The 22,902-nt window shown below is 38.2% G+C and overlaps 1 protein-coding gene across 1 annotated transcript; it reads right to left on the reverse strand.

Moving 5' to 3' along the window:
- Positions 1–4,229: 4,229 nt before the first annotated feature.
- Positions 4,230–5,084, reverse strand: LOC138904550 (uncharacterized). Its single transcript, XM_070193058.1, has one exon. It carries the CDS (start codon positions 5,082–5,084, stop codon positions 4,230–4,232), a length of 855 nt encoding a protein of 284 aa, XP_070049159.1.
- Positions 5,085–22,902: the final 17,818 nt, after the last annotated feature.

Here is a 22,902-nt window from a genome sequence, read left to right on the forward strand (position 1 = left end):
CTGCAAATCAAACCTGCTGGAAAAGTTTAATCGACTGATTCCTCTTTAAGTCGACTAAGTTTTTAATTTGGCTACAATTCACCCCCTACCCTTAGCTGGTAATCTGGGTTGTTTTCCTCTCGACGATGAAGCCTATCCCCCATTGTCTCACTAGACAACCTTGACTCCTGTTATTTTGAGGTCATATCTAGTATTTAGAGTTTGCCTCGATTTGGTACGGCTCTGGCGGCCCGCATCAAAATAGTGCTTTACCCCTAGATGTCCAGTCAACTGCTGCGCCTCAACGCATTTCGGGGAGAACCAGCCCTTTTATACTTTCTGTATAGATATAAATATAGATAGATATATAGATTGTTTCTGCTTTCCTTACCTTTCTAGGTTTTCATTTATGAATATTAGTTTCCAGTGCGTAGAGTTTTTGACTGATTTAATTCATTAGGGTCGTTTGGTTGATGGTATATGAATATTAGTCTTAGAATAAAATCTCGTATAAAATAGTACAATGTCTAGTTGGTCGCAAAATAAGAAAAATAATATCGGAAAAATAATCATCACTGCACAAAATAATCGTGTATAACAATATCTTAATTTCTTATTAATCACAATGTAAACAATCATGCATTATAATTAATCATCACATTACTAACATGTGAGCCAAACGACCCCTTAACATATACTTTCTGGAGAATTTGAGAAATTCAATGATTTTAGAGTACGGAAAAGATTTTTACCCAAGTCTTCTTTGAGCTTAAACTGGAATTAATAATTGATCAAAGTATTCTGTTTACCCAAAAGGATAACAAAAGACATTAAGAGTCACCGAAATTTAGTTCGTTATTTAAAAGACACCAAATTAAAGATGCATTCTGAGAAAGCAAAAGCAAAAGCTGAGAAATTATTCACATATATCCACCATTTATTTATTATTACGATTATAATATAATTTTAAGTCATAACATAATACCATATTGTGAGTACATAATATGGTCGCTACGTTTATTATATCGTGAGTGTATGCCACGGTCGTCATATTTATCATATTGTGAGTGTATGTTACGGTCGTCACATTTATCATATTATGAGTGCATATTGCGGTTATCCCATTGACAGCCTGAAGCCAAGCCTACAGTAGGTAGTGCGAGTCTTGCTCTTATCGCCCGAACTTCCTCAACACTAGTTTGAAATTCCCTAACCACAGCTTCTTTTGGAATTTGAGGTCTACTCGCAAACATGGAAATTGCAATAAGTTGAACACCAGAATTTTGGCTGTTAAAGGCCACAATAATAGTTGCGTTACCTCTGCCAACATTAAAGCTGAAATGGATGAGCCCTCCTGGGAAAACAAAGACTTCTCCCCTTGTGATCAACTTGTTAACAAAAACATTGTCCGTAGTGATGAATCCAGCAACTAACGTACCCTCTTTTACGAATATAATTAATTTAAGTGGCTCAAGGGTGAGTATGTGGGGGATTTAAACCATCACGATCAAAGTCTACTCAAACCATTGATACACCCTGTGTGTTCAGGCCAGGCATGTTAAAACGTTGGCTACAGCTACTCGACTGCCAAATATATTGGGTTCTCCTGGTTGTGCAATTCCCATTGATGCGAAATCTTCTGGAGTGAATGTAAAATTCCTTTTGCATGAAAATCCGTTCACCGTTATAGCTGTTTCACGTATATATATTAAAAAAGATTATATGAATAATTAAATATGAATAATCAGCATTACAATATGTGTGTGTCGTTTGCATGTTAAATTGCTCAAAAGATGCTTTAAACTAGCTAGACTTTTTGCTTCGAAAATAATTTCAACAGATGAGGAAGTTGTATAATTGGTAGAAGCAACGGACATTGAGAAAAGAGACATACATTAAAGTAATAGTTGGTTATTGAAAAAAATACTAACATGAGTTGCAATCAGCGACAGAAACATCTTGGAGTGAATCTGGATCAGACACAGAAGCTCTGTTAAAAGTAATAGTTAAAATGGTGATGACTACCTTGAAAAGGATCATGTAAGCCATGGATAGGATTGGAGGAAGTTAGAGAAGGAGAGAAAATGGTAGCTTTATTTATAATTAAGGGCCGTCATCTATAGGAGTTTAATTTCTCTCGATCATTATTGGTCTAGCCATGGCTCTACAAGTAATTCTGAACGCAATCTTTAATTTTAACGATTCCAACACGGAAGGAATGATAGTAACAAAATTGTGCAAATCATATTTGAACCACAACATACTCAATATTATCCCATACCGTGGGGTATGGGGAGGATAGTGTGTACGCAGACCTTACCCCTACCTTGTGAGGATAGAGAGGTTGTTTCCAATAGACCCTCGGCTCAGAAAAGTATAAGCACCACATTAATGAAAATATAGACAAGAAGGGACAGTACCAAAAATCCATATAAAATCAGAATAAAAACAACAAGACAGTAAGGTGATCAACAATGAAAGAAAACAACAGTTAGGTATAAAAACCTACTACCAATAGAAAGCGAGATTGCGTGCCAATACTACTATTATGAACACTCTAGACTACCTACACTACTACCCTAATCCTCGACCTCCATACCTTCCTATCAAGGGTCATGTCCTCGGTCAGCTGAAGTTGTGCCATGTCTTGCCTAATCACCTCTCCCCACCTCTTCTTTGGCCTACCTCTACCTCTCTGTATGCTCTCCAATGTCAACCTCTCACACCTCCTCAACGGGGCGTCTATGCTCCTCATCCTCACATGACCAAACCACCTAAGTCGCACTTCCCCCATCTTGTCCTCAATAGGGGCCACACCCACCTTGTCGCGAATAACCTCATTTCTGATCTTATCTAACCTGGTGTGCCCGCATAACCATCTCAACATCCTTATCTCTGCTACCTTCATCTTCTAGATATGAGCGATCTTGACTGGCCAACACTCTGCCCGTCTGACCACCACTATATAGAACTTACCCTTAAGTTTCAGTGGCACCTTCTTGTCACACAAAACACCTGAAGCGAGTCTCCATTTCATCCATCTCGCCCCAATACGATATGTGACATCTTCATCAATCTCCCCATCCCCCTGAATAATAGACCCAAGGTACTTAAAACTCTTTCTCCTAGGGATGACCTGCGAGTCCAGCCTCACCTCCCCTTCCCCTCCTTGAGTCTCTCCACTGAACTTACACTCCAATTATTCTATTTTGGTCCTGCTCAACTTGAAACATTTAGATTCCAGGGTCTACCTCCATACCTCTAATTGCGCGTTCACACCGTCTCATGTCTCTTCAATCAATACAATATCATCTGCAAATAGCATGCACCACGGCACCTCCCCTTGGATGTGGCGCGTCAGTACGTCCATCGCCAGAGCAAACAAAAAAGGGCTTAGTGTTGACCCCTGATGCAGCCCCATCATAACCGGAAAATGGTCCGAGTTCTCACTCACCATCCTCACTCGGGTCTTTACTCCATCATACATGTCCTTAATCATCCTAACGTAGGAAACAGGTACACCTCTAGCCTCCAAACATCTCCACAAAACCTCCCTCGGAACTTTATCGTACGCCTTTTCTAAGTCGATGAACATCATGTGCAAGTCCTTCTTTCTCTCCCTATACTGATCTATCAATCTCCTAACAAGAGGGATGGCTTCTGTAGTTGAACGCCCCGGCATAAACCCAAACTGGTTCTTGGAAATAGACACTCTCATGCTCACCCTTAGCTCTACCACTCTCTCCCAGACTTTCATAGTATGGAAAAACAGCTTGATACCCCGATAGTTAATGCAATTTTGGATATTACCCTTGTTCTTGCATACAGGAACCATCGTGCTCCACCTTCACTCTTCGGGCATCTTCTTCATTCTAAAAATGGCATTAAATAACCTAGTGGGCCACTCCAAGCCTGCCTTGCCCACATTCTTCCAAAACTCCACCGGGATTTCATCAAGCCCGGTCGCTTTGCCCCTGCTCATCTTATGCATAGCCCCCTCAACTTCATCAACTCTGATCCGCCTACAATACCCAAAGTCACAACGACTCCCAGAGAGTTCCAAATCACCCAGTACAATACTTTTGTCCCTCTCCCCCTCCTCGTTCAAGAGACTATGGAAGTAGGCCTTCCATCTCCGATGGATAAGCCCCTCATCCAACAAAACTCTACCTTCTTCGTCCTTGATGCACTTTACTTGGTCCAAGTCACGCGCCTTCCTTTATCATGCCTTGGATAACCTAAACAGCCTCTTATCCCCCCCCTCCCCCGCCCCGGCGCTCAAGTTCCTTATACAAACGACTAAATGTTGCAGTCTTGGCCATCGTAACTGCTAGCTTTGCCTCTTTCTTAGCCAACTTATAATGCTCCCTATTCTCCGTCTTCTCCTCCTCGTCTACACTTTTCACTAGCTTTAAATACGCTGCTTTCTTGGTTTTCACTTTTCCTTGCACCTGTCCATTCCACCACCAGTCTCCCTTATGACCACCAGAGTGACCCTTTGAGACCCCTAATACCTGTCTCGCGGCTTCTCTAATGCACTGTGCAGTCGTAGTCCACATAGCGCATGCGTCCCCACTACTCCTCCAAGCCCCTATGGTCACCAAATTGACCCCCAACTCCTGCACTTTAGCTTCCGTCAAGGCTCCCCACTTGATCCTATGTTGGATATACATCGCCCTCTTCCTCCTCTTCCTCGTGATCTCAAGGTCCGTGACCAGGAGCCTATGGAGAGTCGATAGGTTCTCACTCGGTATGACCTTGCAATCCATGCAGAGACCTCTATCGAACTTCCTGCAGAGTAAATAATCAATCTGAGTCTCGTCCACTGAGCTCCGAAAGGTGACCAAGTGCTCCCTCTTCTTCGGGAAGCTCGAGTTTGTTATCACCAAATCAAATGCTCTAGCAAAGTCCAGCAGAGACATTCCTCCTCCGTTTCTATCTCCAAAACCAAAGCCAACATGCACATCATCATATCCCCTAGACGTCACTCCATTGTGGCCGTTGAAATCTCCTACTATGAAAAGCTTCTCGGTATACGGGATACCACGCACTACCTCATCCAAATCCTCCCAGAAATGCCTCTTGACTTCCTCATCGGGGTGCATACGCACTGATTATGTTCAAAGTAAAACCTCCTACAACTAGCTTAATAGTAATTAACCTGTCATTCACCCTCCTAACCTCCACCACTAGTTCACGGAGGTCCTTATCAACTAAGATACCTACCTCGTTCCTGCCCCCCATCCTTCCAGAATACCAAAGTTTGAAACTGCCCACATCTCGCGCCTTATCTCCTACCCACCTAGTCTCTTGTACACAAGCTATATTAATCTTCCTTTTCTCGAGAATCTTCACTAACTCTACAGATTTTTCAGTCAAAGTTCCTATGTTCCAAGACCCCACTCTCAGCCTAGTATCTCCCTTAGCCCTCTTACCCCCTCCCCCTCCCCCCCTGCGCTGACACCCCCGAGGACAAGATCTTACCCTACCATCGTTCACCAAAGCCACTATAATCTAGGAGTCACTACGCAAGCCCTCTCACGAAAACCAGCGACAAAAATAAAATGAATTATTAAAATATAATATATCACTAAAGGTCGCAAAACAGGTGAAGAAATAAAATAAAGGAACTAACGGAAACTATAATCTACAACTAAAGGTCAGAAAAATAGGTGAAGAGATAAAACAAAGGAACTAAAGGAACTATAATCTACAACTAAAGGATAGAAAAATAGGTGAAGAAATACAATACAAGAGCTATAGGGGCAGTAATATACAACTAAAGGTCACAAAGAAAATGTGCAAAACTAGAATAGAACTACTATGGGATATTTGAAATAAAGATTTAAAATATAAAGAAGTAGGCAAAGCTATCACTAATACGATTAATTTGACAATACTAGGGCAGATACTAACTAAAGATTTAAGAACAAAATAGGCAGGCAAGGAGATACAATTACGCCAAAATATCAAACTATTAAAATATCAAGATAAGAGAGGAACAATAGAACCTGGATTGCAACCCTTGAAATTAACGGAAATCTGGCCAGCAGTGATGGATTGCGACGAGCTGGAGAAATACTCTATGTATTTCTTGTTCAAATAGGAAGAAGTAACTTCGAATATTTTTGTGTTTTCTTTGGAACTTAGACCGACCAAAAAGTCGTTGAGAATTGACCGGAATCTGAATCGGAATCGGCTAAGAAGCTGAGGCGAAGTTGTAATACTCAGCAAGAATGTGAAGCCTCTCCTCTAAATAGTATATCCAACAATCTTCAGAACGGCGGAAGTAATCAAAAAACGAATGTGATGGATTTGAAGCCTCTCTTTTACAGAATATAACAAGTAATCGGCGGGAAGTAGTCAACTAATAACTTTGAAGCTTTTCTCTTTACAGAATATCAAGAAATCAACAATCTTAATCTCTGTACCAATGTATCAAACCGGACTAAGGTTTCAGAACAAATCTCTTATAATCACAAGACAAAACCCAGAAACCTGATTGAACAATCACCCACAGATTCGAAGGAACTCAATTCGTCTTCTTCGTTGAGAACTCGTTCGAAATATTTCAACTCAAAACCCTAGAAAATCAGTTCAAATCGATCCTAATCTTCAGATTTTACCTCGTATTAGTGTTGATGTTGTATATCTAAAATCTCTTATATGTGCAAGCCTAGCTAGTCCCCTTTAAAGTAATATAATTGCACAATGCCAATTATATTACTTCCATGTATAAATTAAATTAATGTAATCATCTAGAAGACCGCCTTCTCCCATAATTTGTTACCTAGTAAAATGAAAAATTAAAATGATGAAAAACGTATAGAGTTTCCACTCACAAGACAAATTCCCTCACTAGCAGTACAAGGGTGTACAAAGAAAATTGATAAACTGCATCAAATCGATAATCCGAGTCAGACTGGAAAACAAAATTGATTGTGATTTCGTTTGATTTGGTTTAGTATTGGAAAAAAAACTCCGACCATAATTAGTTTGGTTTTAACTTTAAAAAGTCAAACCGAAACTAAACCAACCCGATAGTACATCTATATAATTTTTAAAAATATTTTATACATATAAATATTTATTGTAATGTAATTTATAAATATTTTTAAATATTTTTTTACAATTTTATCTTTTAATGTATTATTTCAAGTTTGGACTTAGCATTTTTTAATGGTAAATTTTTTTGTAGCCCATAAATATAGTAACTTATACAAAATTCAAATCAATACTAATGTTGACAAAAGAAATTCAATTCAACACTAGGAATGACGATATTATTGAATATCTATTTTTTAATTTTATATTGGTTTATAATGAAAATGCAAAATTTAGTTTATCTTTTTCTTTAGTACTTAATTATGTAATTAATAGTACTTATTAACTATACTTATTTTGGCATGACCTATATAGTATTTTTAGATTATGTTAATTTTCATTGTGACTTATTAATTAGCAATATTTGCTTTATGCGCAATTTTATTATCTTTGTTATTGAATATTTTAGTATAATTATCATATTATTATTAGTTTATTTTCTTGAAAAATACATTATATAATTGTATCTTACTAGGACTAAAGAAATATTTGGAGCACAACTTACATATTTTGTGTTATGAAGACTTTATCAGAAGAAATCCGAAAACCCAAGGAAAACGGAGATTGAAAACCCCGATTTGTTGCTTCGATTTGGTTTATAGATTTAAACCCGACACCATTAATTAGGTTTGGTAATTAAAAAATTCGAACCAACCCGACCTATATACAGTAATCATAACTAGCAGTGTTTCATTTAGTGCAAATAAAGTTATGTACTCATTTCTTTCTCCGTAAAGGAAATAAAAAGCATATGAAATGTTGAGATTGCTGTAAAACTAGTAGTGTTCCATTGAATAAGAACTAATGCTAAATCACTATACACATTCCTTTATCCAGGTAATATTCACGTCTGGTATACTAATGTAACGATCCGACTTATCGTTTTAAAAATTAACGCCCCGTTCAGCGACTTAAGGTCTTGAGCAGCTTCGTATTATGTGTATTTACTTGCGTGCATGGTTGAATTCAGTTACCAGATGATTCGGGATGATTTGGGACACTTGCTCCCTAAAACGGAAGCTTAAGTCTTAGGATTTAAACCATAGTCAGAAATGTGTGAAGACGACTTCCGAAATGGAGTTTCGTCGGTTCCGTTAGCTCCATTGGGTGATTTTGGACTTAGGAACGTGTCCGAAAAATTATTTGGAGGTCCGTAGTGGAATTAAGTTTGAAATGGCGAAAGTCAAATTTTTGAAAAGTTTGACCGGGAATTAACTTTTTGATATCGGGGTCGGAATCCGATTCTGGAAATTTGAATAGCTTCGTTATGTCAATTATAACTTGTGTGCAAAATTTGAAGTCATTCCGGATTGATTTGATGTGTTTCGGCACAAGATATAGAATTTGAAAGTTCAAAGTTCATAGATGGTGTGATTTGAGGCCTCGAGCAGGTCCGTGTTATGTTATGGGACTGGATGGCGTGATTGGACGGGGTCCCGAGGGGCTCGGGTGAGTTTCGGGGTGATTTCGGACCATTTCTAGGCCATTTGTAGCTGCTGGTTTTTTGCTACAGCAGTGTGCTATGAGATAGCGGGTAAATGGACGCGATAGCGATGAGTAAAATGGGAAAAATTGGCATGTGCTTCGCGATCGTGGATGAGCTTTCGCGATCGCGTAGAGGAAACTTCTGCTGCACTAACCCGAATTTGGAAGCTTATATCTCGCAATCTATAAGGAATTTGGAGATGATCCAAAAATAAAAGTTGTAGCCCTTTATGTTTAGTTTTCATAAAAGCAAACTATTTTTAATTTGGAGTTGTGTACAAATAGTTATAGTTGGTAAACTATATGCTGTCCGGGAAGATGTTTGGAAATCGTGAAGAAGAAATTTGTGTTGCACAAGGCTGACTTTGGCAGCTTATATCTTGAAATCTGTAAGGAATTGGGAAATGATCAAAACATGAAAGTTGTAGATCTTGATATCTAGTTTTCAGAAAGATAAACTATTAATTATTTGGAGTTTTATATAAAACGTTATGACCATTATATTAGAGGCTGTCCGGAAAAATTGGAGAAGGTTGTTGGAAAGATTTGTTGTTTGCGATCGCAGGAGAATGGCCGCGATCGCATAGAGTAATTCATTTTATACTTCGCGATCATGGGAGTTTGGCTGCGATCGCATATTGGAAATGACTGGGCAGCAGATTTAAGTTCTGAAAAAGGGACTTCGTCCCATTTTTCATCTTTGACGATTTGGAGCTCGGGAAGAGGCGATTTTCGGGAGATTTTCAAGAAAAATATCGGGGTAAGAGTTCTTAACTCAATTTTTATTAAATTACCCGAATCTATTGTTGTTTTTATCATTAAATTAGTGTTTTGGATTGAAAATGGTAGTAATTTTATAGACTTTAAATTGAAGATTTGGAGGTTGATTCGTTATCGGAATTTGATAAAATTGGTATGGTTGAACTCATATCGGAATGAGTGTTCGGATTTCATAAAAATTCTATCGGGTTCCGAGAGGCGAGCCCCGTATTGACTTTTGTTGACTTTTTAGAATAAATTTTTAAGTCGACGTACTATTATCCTGAATTGTTTTCGATGAATTTTAATGAAATTATACAATTAAATTGGATAGATTTGGGCTGTCCGTAGGTCAACTTCAAGCAAGAAGGCGATTTTGGAATATCGGCATAACTTCAATAACGTAAGTGTCTTGCCTAACCTCGAGTGGGGGAATTACCCCTTAGGCATCGAGTCTTATGTGCTATTTGTGAAATATGAAAAGCTGTGTATGCGAGGTGACGAGTACGTACTCGGGCTTATATGTGCAAATTTTTTTGGTTAAAGTTTTAGGCATTCTTACGTATTAAGTTAGAAAATTGTTGGCATTGGTAAATCCATGAATTATTATTCCCCGTTCCTCATTTGTCAAGTTTGTATTTTATATAATAATTTAGTATTATTGTCACTTGAATTTTATGTGAATTTCATGTATTTGTTGATTTGATATTTTTTTTGGAATTAAATTCATGATGGAATCCTTATCTGCAATATTTATTAAATAAGATTAAATTGAGGAGCTAATATAATTATCAAGAATTTGGATTAATGAAGGCGTTGCCCTATATTGAGTATTTTTCATCTCTGTTGATTATTTTGAGGTTTATTATACGTTGTGTGAAACCTTAGTGTAACGATCCGACTTGTCGTTTCAAGAATTTAAGTCCTGTTCGACGGCATAAGGCCCGGAGAAGCTTCGTATTATGTGCATTGATTTGCGTGCGTGGTTGAATTCAGTTACCGGATGATTCAGAGTAATTTGGGATACTTGGTCCCTAAAAAGGAAGCTTAAGTCTTAGGATTTTGACCGTAGTCGGAATTGTGTGAAGACGACTCTGGAATGGAGTTCTGTCAGTTCCGTTAGCTCCATATGATGATTTTGGACTTAGGAGCGTGTCCGAAAAATTATTTGGAGGTCCGTAGTGGAATTAAGCTTGAAATGGCAAAACTCAAAATTTTGGAAAGTTTGACAGGGGGTTGACTTTTTGATATCGGGGTCGAAATCCGATTTCGTAAGTTGTAGTAGGTCCGTAATGTCGAATGTGACTTGTGTGCAAAATTTGAGGTCAATCAAACGTGATTTGATAGAATTCAGCATCGATGGTAGAACTTGAAGTTTCAAAGTTCATTAAGTTTGAATTAGGGTGCGATTCATGATTTCGATGTTGTTTAATGTGATTTGAGACTTCGAGCAGGTCCGTGTTGTGTTATGGGACAGGTTGGTATGATTGCACGGGGTCCCGAGGGGCTCGGGTGTGTTTCAGGGTAGTTTCGGACCAAATTGGAGTTGTTTGGACTGCTGTTGTTGAAGTATGGTTTCCTTCTTCGCGAACGCGAAGGGAGTCCCGTGTTCGCGAAGAGGAATTTGAGGGGTTATTTGTTTGGCCTTCGCGAAAGCGAAGCGTGGAATGCGAACACGAAGGCGCTGGTCAGCTAGTCATCGCGAATGCGACAAGAAGGTCGCGAATGCGAAGAGGAAATAATGGGGCGGAAACAATTGGCCTTCGCGAACGCGATGAAGGATTTGAGGCAGTTGGGTTTTGTCCTTCGTGAACGCGAAGCAATGGTCGCGAACGCGAAGAAGGCCTATCTGGGCAGAATTAAAAGTCCCAAAAATGGGGGTTTGAGTTCATAACTCAAAATCAATTTTGGAGCTCGGTAAAAGGCGATTTTTGAAGATATTCTTGCGTGGATGCTTAGAGTAAGTAATTCATATTCAGTTTTGATTAGTTTCCATGATTATGTCTTTGAATCCATCATTTAATTCAGATTTAATGGAGGAAAATCAAGATTTTTATAAAGTCTTCCAAAAACAAGAATTTAAGATTTGGAGGTCGAGTTGTTATTGGAATTCGATAAAATTGGTATGGTTGAACTCGTATCGGAATGGGTATTTGGATTTCAAGAAAATTATGCCGGGTTCCGAGGGGCGGGTCTCGCGTTGACTTTTGTTGACTTTTTGGAATAAATTTTTAAGTCAACGTAGTATTATCCGGAATTATTTTCGATAAATTTTATTGAAGCTTTACAATTAATTTGGATAGATTTGAGCGGTCCGGAGGTCAATTCAAGCAAGAAAGCTATTTTTGAATATCGGCAAAAAGGTAAGTATCTTGCCTAACCTCGAGTGAGGGAATTACCCCTTAGGCATTGAGTTTTATGTGCAATTTGTGTAATTGAAAATCATGTACGCGAGGTGACGAGTACGTACTTGGTTTATATGTGCAAATTTCATTGATTAAAAATCCTTAGACGCCCTTATGTATTAAATTGGAAATTATTGGCACTTATTAAATCCTTTATTTCTCATGCCTAGATCCTTGTTTGTTGAAATTATTTTTACATGATGATTTGGTGTGATTGCCACCTTGATTTTTATGTGAAATATTATTTTATTGAGTTGTTCACTTCCGGATATTTTGTTAAGGTTTTTGTGCACATTATGGTCGAGCCATGGGCTCCTTATTGTGAAAAATAAGGTATTATTAATTTTTGTGCTATGTTGTAATATTTAAGCACTTGAGGTGTAGTTTATGAGATGTGATATTGGCACATTATATTGTGGGAGTTATGTTTGGGTGTTTGCACGAGGTTTCTGCCGTGCTATTATTACTATTGATTTATGCACATGCGGCGTGACAAGGCGGACTATTTATATATATATATGTGGGTTTGCGCATGTGACGAGACAAGGTGGGAACATTATTATGCACGTGTGGCGAGATAAGGCGGGCACTTACTTTATTATTGCACACGTGGCAAAACAAGGTGGGCTATGTCGGGGATTGATTTGTGATGGCCTGGGGGCATTGTTGATGATGCATATTTACTTTTGGGACTACGAGGCAGTACCTCGGGAGTGCTCTTTTTGTTGATATTTTCTATGGTTGCACTTGCTTTTGGTTATTTTGTTTTTCCGTGATACGTAAATCCTTGTGTTCTTCCGCGATGTATTATTTGAGTTTATTGTGTGTTTTTATTCCTTGTTGTAATGTGTTGGCTTTGGCTTTTGTACGAGACTCTAAGAATTGTGTTTCTAGTTTTTACTAATTTTTAAGGTTAAGTTATTTTGAATAAAAGAAATTATTGTATGCTTTAATTCTTATAAGTTTCACATCCAAATTAGCAACTATCAGTTGTTTCGTTTTTGTTGGAATGTTATTTTCTCTGCCCAAATAATTTCTAAAATAAATTCGTTCTTTTGTTGATTTTCTACTTGATTTAAAAAAATTTAAACTTACGTTATTGGGAATTAATTGATCATGTGGATCTTATATACATTGATATTATTGGAACGTGAGTAGTCCATGTAGTTGTGATAGAAATGTGGGCACGAGGTGCCGTAGAAAATATAAGGGTGAGTTGAGACCCATATTTGATGATTATGAAATGAGGTGTCACAGGGTGACTTTTAAATTGAAAAATTATATTTTTAAAGATATTTATTTGAAAGAGTTTTAAATTCGAAGGATACTTATTTGAAGAAATATATATATTTGGAGGGTATTTTATTTCAAGGGTTCTTATGTGAAAGACTTTTTTAATTGGTTATACTTATGTTCTTTCTTATTTGTCGGAGCAATAATTATGGTGTTCTTGCTGCCTTACTGTTTATACTACTGCTATTTGTTCTCGATTATTTTAGTATGACACAGGTTATTTGACCAGTGAGTGTCTTGACTGTACCTCGTCACTACTCCACTGAGGTTATTCTTGATACTTACTGGGCACCGCCGTGGTGTGTTCATTCTGCACTTCTGCGTATTTTTGTGCAGATCCGGGTATTGTTCGTTAGCAGCTGTGCGAGTCGTTGCTGTGGAGACTCATGGTAAACCTGTTGCTGTGTTCGCAGGCTTCGGAGTCACCTTCAAGTTTTCATTTTGCACTGTTTATTCGTATTTCTGGACAACTGTATTTAGAAGCTTTCTAGCAAATACTCTGTATAGGATATAACTTGTACTACCGGTTTTGGGGAATTGTAATTTTAATTTGGAGGTTTCCATTTCAAAGATTGTTAGTTGTTATTTAATTATTGTTCTTATTTAATAAATGTTAGGCTTACCTAGTCCCTAAGACTAGGTGCCATCGCGATACCCAAAGGAGGGAAAATTGGGTCGTGACAAGTTGGTATTAGAGCTCTAGGTTCATAGGTGCTACAAGTCATAAGCGAGTTTAGTAGAGTCTTGCGGATTGATACGGAGACGTCTGTACTTATCTTCGAGAGGCTACAGAACTATTAGGATAATCTCACTTCTTTCATTCCATCGTGCGAGTTCATTGATCTCGAAGTTTGAACTTTTATCATTTCATTCTCTCACAGATGGTGAGGACACGAGCTGCAGTTGCTGATAACGTTACCCCAGAGCGGATGCTGCTAGGGTAAGAGGCAAAGGCCGACGAGGAGCACGTGCCGCAGCCAGAGTAACTCCAAAGCAGCAGGTTCACATTGGTCAGGTTTCGGGTATAGTACCAATATAACCCGTTATTCTGGTTCAGCCTGAGGTCAGGCCAGAGGCATCAGAAAAAGAACAAAAGAGGCTTGAGATGTTTAAGAAGTATGACCCACCAACTTTCAGTGGCACAACTTCAGAGGATGCCCAAGGATTTCTAGAAAAGTGTCACCGTATTCTCCACACCATAGGTATTGTGGAAGTGAGCGGAGTTGCCTTTACTACATTTTAACTGTCAGGCGCAGCATATCGGTGGTGGCAAATCTATGAAGAAGGTAGACCAGCCGATGCAACACTACCAACTTGGGCTCAATTTTCGAAAATATTCTTGAAAGAGTTTGTTCCCCAGACTCTCCGAGATGTGTGGCGCATAGAGTTTGAACGGTTACGTCGGGGCATTATGACAGTGTCAGAATATGCTGTCAGGTTTAGTGAGTTAGCCCGTCATGCACCTATATTAGTTCATACAGTCAGAGAACGGGTACGCAGATTCATTGAGGGGCTCGATTATGATATTAAAATATGCATGGCTAGAGAGTTGCAAACTGATACTCCATTTCAACAAGTAGTGAAGATTGCAAGGGAGATTGAGGGTGTTTTAGGAGAGGAAAGGGAGTCTAAGGAGGCCAAAAGGTCTCAAAGATCTGGAGGGTTCAGTGAATTTTACTCTTCAGCTAGAACCCATTATAGCGGAGGCTTGAACAGTCGGTCAGCTCAGTCCGCATATCAGATTACTCGGGGTGCTCCAGTAAGTTCTTGGAATACACCACCGACACGAGATTCTTACAGTAGTTATAATTATCTGGCACAGACTCAGTACGAGCAGCCGCGACCTCAGAGGGGTTGTTATCAGTGTGATTGTACCACACGCATCAAGAGGAATGTCCCAGACTTAGAAGAGACGGATTTCATCAGAATATTTAGGCTACAAGCTTTATTCCAGTTAATACTCCACGTGCACAGTCAGCTAGAGGTGGAGGCCAGGCGGGTAGTGGGCACTTAAGAGGTGAAGACCCGACCCGTTGATATAATTGCTTTGATTTGGCTGAGGCCAATACACCAGATGGTGACGTTACAGGTACAATCCTGATTTTTGTTATAAAAGGATATATTTCCCTTAATTTGATTTGGTTTTGAATATTGAGGTGAGTCCTCCTATTATGCTCCACTTATGGGTGAACTTCGTAAATTTGTGACCCACTTATATGTTTATCCCTGTTGGGAGATTTAAAGATGTGAACCCGTGTTTGTCATTTTATTTTGTACACCATTGAGGGTTATAAGTCCAAAAGTAATATTTTTTATTATTCATTACAATGGGTTAAATGTGTTTCGGAATAATTGATTCCAATTTTTATGAATTGTATGCCCTACCGATATGAGGGTTCATTATGTGTTGTGAAAACTGTTTACGAAATTTATTGAAAGGAAGAAAGAAAGGAAATTAAAATTTCAGTTAGCACAATGTGCAAAATACTTGTGATTCGGAGTTGAGGACGAGATCCTAGCATTTTTTTATATGATGTGAAATATTTAAATTGGGCTGCAAGCCGCGAGGGAAGTTATATAAGGACGAGGTCCTTGTGGTGAAATATTTATGAGTTGAAAATTCTCGCTTTGTGAAATTTAATTTGTACAATAATATTAATAGGGAGTCATGCATATTAGGCTTATTTTGATAATTCTTGTATATTTTTGATCATATTCAGCTATTTTCGTGCTTTAAACATTGAGTTTTAGCCTATGAGATGAGTGCCTAGGTGGCGTTAAATGTGACTCAGTAATCCGAGTAAGTAATCATGAGGTCTTCGTGCCTCACATTCTGTTGTCAGTATTGTGAAAATTCGAAATGAGGTGGTGGTTAATATGAGATTTAATTGATGATGCTGAAATTTATTTATGAACAGCTTTTAAGACCAGAGATGTGGTGATGAGTGTACATATGATGTGCATCATGCCCGGATATCATTATGATAATGCAGTGCTTGTAATGCGGAGATTAGTATTATTTATATATACATTGTGGTACTTTGTTGGATTGTGGATGTATTGTTAGGAGTTGTTTAGTGTTACTCTGGCAGGTGGTTAGGCCCATTTGCAAGGGAGGCTCTGCCGAAATTTCTGAAAATTTTGGGAGTTTGGAGGATTGAGACGTGCAAAGAAGAGACAAAATTATGTTATGTGTTTGAGGGCGAATGATCCTAAACGGGAAAGAACGAAACACCCCAGAAAATTTTTGAAGCACTTCAACACTATCAAGAAAGTTGATGCGTGCATAGGCATGAGTTGCTATGGCCAGTTGACACTAATACCGTGCGTCTAGTAAAAATCAGGCATTTTGGAAATGATTGGAGGGTTAGAGATTTTGCTCTAAAGCTTATAAGAATGGAGAAAAGAAATAATCTCAATTGAGATGGTGTTGTCGGACCCGTGTTAAATTGCGGAAATGTAGAATCACCCACAAGTATGTGTGCAAGAATATACTCAGTAATTTAAAGTCCTCAGAAAGATTCTTAGCACTATTGAGGACGAATGTTTATTTAAGAGGTGGAGAATGTAACGACCCGACTTGTCGTTTCAAGAATTTAAGTCCCGTTCGGCGGCATAAGTCCCGGAGAAGCTTCGTATTATGCGCATTGATTTGCGTGCGTGATTGAATTCAGTTACCGGATGATTCAGAGTAATTTGGGATACTTGGTCCCTAAAAAGGAAGCTTATGTCTTAGGATTTTGACCGTAGTCGGAACTGAGTCAAGACGTAGCTCTATATGATGATTTTGGACTTAGGAGCGTGTCCGAAAAATTATTTGGAGGTCCGTAGTGGAATTAAGCTTGAAATGGCGAAACTCAAAATTTTGAAAAGTTTAACCGGGGGGTTGACTTTTTGATATCGCAGTCAGAATCCGATTATGTAAGTTGTAGTAGGTCTATAATGTCGAATGTGACTTGTGTGCAAATTTTGAGGTCAATCGGATGTGATTTGATAGGATTCAGCATCGATGGTAGAAGTTGAAGTTTCAAAGTTCATTAAGTTTGAATTAGGGTGAGATTCATGATTTCGATGTTGTTTAATGTGATTTGAGACTTCGAGCAGGTCTGTGTTGTGTTATGGGACAAGTTGGTATGATTGGACGGTGTCCCGATGGGCTCGGGTGTAGTTCGGGGTGGTTTCGGACCAAATTGGAGTTATTTGGACCGTTGTTGCTAAAGTCTGGTGTCCTTCTTCGTGAACGCAAAGGGAGTCCCGCGTTCACAAAGAGGAATTTGAGGGGTTGTTGGTTTGGCCTTCGTGAACCGAAGCGTGGAACGCGAACGCGAAGGAGCTGGTCATCGCGAACGCGGCGAGGAGGTCGCGAACGCGAAGAGGAAATGATGGGGCAGAAACAATTGGCCTTCGCAAATGAAACGAGGAGGTCGCGAACGCAATGAAGGATTTGAGGCAGTTGGGTTTTGTCCTTCGCGAATGCGAAGCAATGGTCGCGAACGCGAAAAAGGCCTATCTGGGCAGAATTAAAAGTCCCAAAAACGGGGGTTTGAGTTCATAACTCAAAATCAATTTTGGAGCTCGGTAGAAGGCGATTTTTGGAGATATTCTTGCGTGGGTGCTTGGGGTAAGTGATTCTTATCCAGCTTTGATTAATTTCCATGATTATGTCTTTGAATCCATCATTTAATTCGGATTTAATGGAGGAAACTCAAGATTTTTGTAAAATCTTCCAAAAACAAAAACTTAAGATTTGGAGGTCGAGTTGTTATTGGAATTCGATAAAATTGGTATGGTTGAACTCGTATCAGAATGGGTGTTCGAATTTCATGAAAATTATGCCAGGTTCCGAGGGGCGGGTCTTGCGTTGACTTTTGTTGACTTTTTGGAATATATTTTTAAGTCGACATATTATTATCCGAAATTATTTCCGATGAATTTTAATGAAGTTGTACAATTAATTTGGATAGATTTGAGTTGTCCGGAGGTCAATTCAAGCAAGAAGGCTATTTTTGAATATCGGCCTAACTTCAAAAAGGTAAGTATCTTGCCTAACCTCGAGTGCGGGAATTACCCCTTAGGCATTGAGTCTTATGTACAATTTGTGTAATTGAAAACCATGTACGCGAGGTGACGAGTACGTACTTGGTTTATATGTGCAAATTTCATTGATTAAAAATCCTTAGACGCTCTTATGTATTGAATTGAAAATTATTGGCACTTATTAAATCCTCTATTTTTCATGCCTAGATTCTTGTTTGTTGAAATTGTTTTTACATGATGATTTGGTGTGATTGTCATCTTGAATTTTGTGTGAAATATTATTTTGTTGAGTTGTTCACTTTCGGATATTTTGTTAAGGTTTTTGTGCACATTATGGTCGAGCCATGGGCTCCTTATTGTGGAAAATAAGGTATTGTTGATTTTTGTGCTATGTTGTAATATTTAAGCACTTGAGGTGCAGTTTATGAGATGTGATATTGGCACATTATATTGTGGGAGTTATGTTTGGGTGTTTGCACGAGGTTTCTGTCGTGCTATTATTACTATTGATTTATGCACATGTGACATGACAAGGCGGGCTATTTATATATGTATGTGGGTTTGCATATGTGGCGAGATAAGGTGGGAACATTATTATGCACGTGTGGCGAGATAAGGTGGGCACTTACTTTATTATTGCACACGTGGCGAGACAAAGTGGGCTATGTCAGAGATTGATTTGTGATGGCCTGGGGGCATTGTTGATGTTGCATATTTACTTTTGGGACTACCAGGCGGTACCTCGGGAGTGCTCTTTTTGTTAATATTTTCTATGGTTGCACTTGCTTTTGGTTATTTTGTTTTTCCGTGATATGTAAATCCCTGTGTTCTTCCGCGATGTATTATTTGAGTTTATTGGGTGTTTGTATTTCTTGTTGTAATGTGTTGGCTTTGCTTTTTGTACGAGACTCTAAGGATTTGTGTTTCTAGTTTTTACTAATTTTTAAGGTTAAGTTGTTTTGCATAAAAGAAATTATTGTATACTTTAATTCTTATAAGTTTCACATCCAAATTAGCAACTATCAGGTGTTTCGTTTTTATTGAAATGTTATTTTCTCCGCCCAAAGGATTTCTAAAATAAATTCGTTCTTTTGTCTATTTCCTACTTGATTTAAAAATTTTAAACTTACCTTATGGGGAATAAATTAATCATATGGATCTTACATACATTGATATTATTGGCACGTGAGTAGTCCGTGTAGTTGTGATAGAAATGTGGGCACGAGGTGCCGTAGAAAATATAAAGGTGGGTTAAGACCCATATTTGATGATTATAAAATGAGGTGTCACAGGGTGACTTTTAAATTGAAGAATTATATTTTTAAAGATATTTATTTGAAAGAGTTTTATATTTGAAGGATACTTATTTGAAGAAATATATATATTTGGAGTGTATTTTATTTAAAGGGTTCTTATGAAGGACTTGTTTAATTGATTGTACTTATGCTCTTTCATATTTGTCGGAGCAATAATTATGGTGTTCTTGCTGCCTTACTGTTTATACCACTGCTATTTGTTCTCGATTATTTTAGTATGACACATGTTATTTGACTAGTGAGTGTCTTGACTGTACCTCGTCACTACTCCACTGAGGTTAGTCTTGATACTTACTGGGCATCGCCGTAGTGTGCTCATTCTATATTTTTGCATATTTTTGTGCAGATCCAGGTATTGTTCGTTAGCAGCTGTGTGGGTCGTTGCTGTGGAGACTCAAGGTAAACCTGTCGTTGCGTTCGCAGGCTTCGGAGTCACCTTCAAGTTTTCATTTTGCACTGTTTATTTTTATTTCTGGACAGTTGTATTTAAAAGCTTTCTATCAAACACTCTGTAGAGCTTATGACTTGTACTACCGGATTTGGAAAATTGTTATTTTATTTTGGAGGTTTTCATTTCAAAGATTGTTAGATATTATTTAATTATTGTTCTTAATTAATAAATGTTAGGCTTACCTAGTCCCTAAGACTAGGTGCCATCACGATAACTAACGGAGTGAAAATTGGGTCGTGACACTTGGGCTATTTCTTGAGACATTTATTGATTCTGCTACATACTTGGAATTTGGTTGTGGTGAGTGAAAAATTATGATATGAATTGTTGTATTTTGTTGTAGTTTAAACACTCTCCTTGATGTTATTTATGCTTCCTACCTTGCTTGTTAGTGATATACATGTGCTTGGTAAGGAAGAGTGTAAAGCACGAAGAGTGATGTCGTGCCATTTGAGAGTGTAAAGCACGAAGGGTGATGCCGTGCCATTTGAGAGTGTAAAGCACGAAGGGTGATGCTTTGCCATTGGGAGTGTAAAGCACGAAGGGTGATACGTGCTATTTCATTTATATTATCAGGTGAGGATGAGAGTAAAAGCATGAAGGGTGATGCCGTGCAGTTATTTTTATAATATCATACATTCATTGCACGAAGGGTGTTTCCGTGCAGGCGAGGACGAGGGACATATATTATATTGTGATATCGCTTTGTTGTGTATATATTCATGCCTTTATCTTAAAATGTTATTGTGCACCTATACTTTCCATGTGACTTGTAGTCATTGTTGCTTTCTGTGTGCCTCCACTTTATTTCATTTATTATTATTGGCATTTCTCCCACCTAGTTGGTACTGTTATATGTATGCACGGTGAGAAAGATGTAAATGCATGAAGGGTGTTGTCGTGCCAATTGAGTTGATCTACGTATATATATATATATATATATATATATATATATATATATATATATATATATATATATATTGGGTGAGAATGAGACAAGTGCACGAATGTATTGTCGTGCCATTTGAGGCGATATGTTGAAGATATTTCTCACGCCAGAAAAGTTAAATGGAGTGTCACATGGTGACTTTTATTTGAAAGAATTATATTAGAAGAATATTTATTTGAAAGAATTATATTAGAAACATATTTATTTGAAAGAATTATATTAGAAGAATACTTATTTGAAAGAATTATATTAGAGAGATATTTACTGGAAGAAGTATATTTGAAAGATATTTACTTGAAAAAAGTATATTTGAAAGCAATTTAACTTAAAGAATATACTCGAAAGATATTTATTTGAAAGAATTTTAATGGAGGGATATTTGTTTGAAGGAGGTATATTCAAAATATGTTTATTGAAAAGGATTATATTCTAGAGATTTTTATTGAAAAACTTATACAAAAAAGATGTATGTTGAAAGGAATTGGTTAATTGATTGTACCTGTATTTATTATTCGTTTGATTAATATTTATGATGTTCCTGATGCCTTACTGTTTAAATCACTAGTTGATTGGTGTTGCTATCACTGCGGAGTGTCTTGACTGTACCTCGTCTCTAATCCACTGAGGTTAGTCTTAATACTTACTGGGTACTGACCATGGTGTACTCATACTACACTTCTGTACATTTTTGTGCAGAGCCAGGTATTGGGGATATTGGACTCGGACAGAGTTAGAGTAGGATCGCAAGAATTCAAGGTGGAGCTGCTTGGTCGTCGCAGTTCCTTGGAGTTTTTTCATTTTATTTTACTGTTATTTATTATTCAAATAGTATTGATTATTCTATCCTTGAAATCATTTCATGTATTCAGTTAGAGTTCGTGACTCAGTACTACCAGTCTTGGGAGGTTGTTATATTCATATTTGTTCCACTGTTGGTTTTGATTACAAATTTAATTCATATTTAACAAAAATGGCTTCGAAATCTAATGGAAATTGGTTTACCTAGTCTTGGAGACTAGGTGCCATCACGACGCCTGTGGTGGGATTTTGGGTCGTGACAAGTTGATATCAGATCTCTAGGTTCATAGGTTCTACGAGTCACGAACGACTCTAGTAGAGTCTTGCGGATCGGTACGGAGACGTCTTTATTTATCTTGGAGAGGCTACGGAGCTAGTAGGAAAAAAATTCACTTCTTTCATTCCCTATCGTGCGGCATTTATTCAGCTTGAAGCATATATCTTATGTTCTTTTGCATCCACTCGTGTATAAAATTGCGCACTCGGTATCAACTATGCGCCAACGGTTTGTGATATTACAGAGGGGTTATAAGGGAGCCATGGTTTCTCAACCATTGTTACAACGTGTCGTCCAGATCGAGGATACGAAAGTATTGAGAAATCATTCAGTTGTGAATATTGGGGTGCAGCAGGTTGTGACATCTTGTTGATAAGTATGATCTTAAGAAGGTTTAATTAACTGCCTAATCATCACAATCATGGCAGGGTCACGAGGTGGATGTAGATCTAAAATAGTTGGTAGTATTAGAGACTATGTAGTTCGTATGGGATTTCTATTCAGAGAAGGGTACATACGCAGCCAAGGCACTGGAGGAAATGAGTTTAACTGTCATGAGAATGACATGCGCCAAATAAATGGCTTGAGGTGTCTTATGACCGGTGTCCTACGAGCGATGAAAGGTTCTCTGAAACTTATATATGATTAAGAGGTGAGATTTATATGGGATGATGCTGGGGTTTGCGGTATTCCTGCGTCCTTAATAATTCTACATTTCAGTACCAGCGGGGTCACAGAAATAATTTCAAAATATTCGGGGTGCTACAGTAAGTTCTTTTAATGCACCACCGGCACGGGGTTCTTACAGTGGTTATTCCAGTTATCCGGCATAGATTCAGTATGAGCAGACGCGCCCGCAAAGGGGTTGTTATGAGAGTGGTGATACTAGACACATCAAGAGAAATTGTCCTAGACTTGGGTGGGGTAGATTTCATCAGAACACTCGGGCTACAAGCTTTATTCCAGTTAATACTCCACGTACATAGTTAGTTAGAGGTTGAGGACAGGCGGGTAGAGGGCGCCTAAGAGGTGGAGGCCCGACCCGTTGA

The sequence above is a fragment of the Nicotiana tomentosiformis genome, chromosome 1, assembly GCF_000390325.3.
Source record: "Nicotiana tomentosiformis chromosome 1, ASM39032v3, whole genome shotgun sequence".
Lineage (NCBI taxonomy): Eukaryota > Viridiplantae > Streptophyta > Magnoliopsida > Solanales > Solanaceae > Nicotiana > Nicotiana tomentosiformis.

Coding starts and splice junctions, on each gene's coding strand:
- LOC138904550 (XM_070193058.1), bottom strand. CDS start 5,084: ATGCACCCCGATGAGGAAGTCAAGAGGCATTTCTGGGAGGATTTGGAT.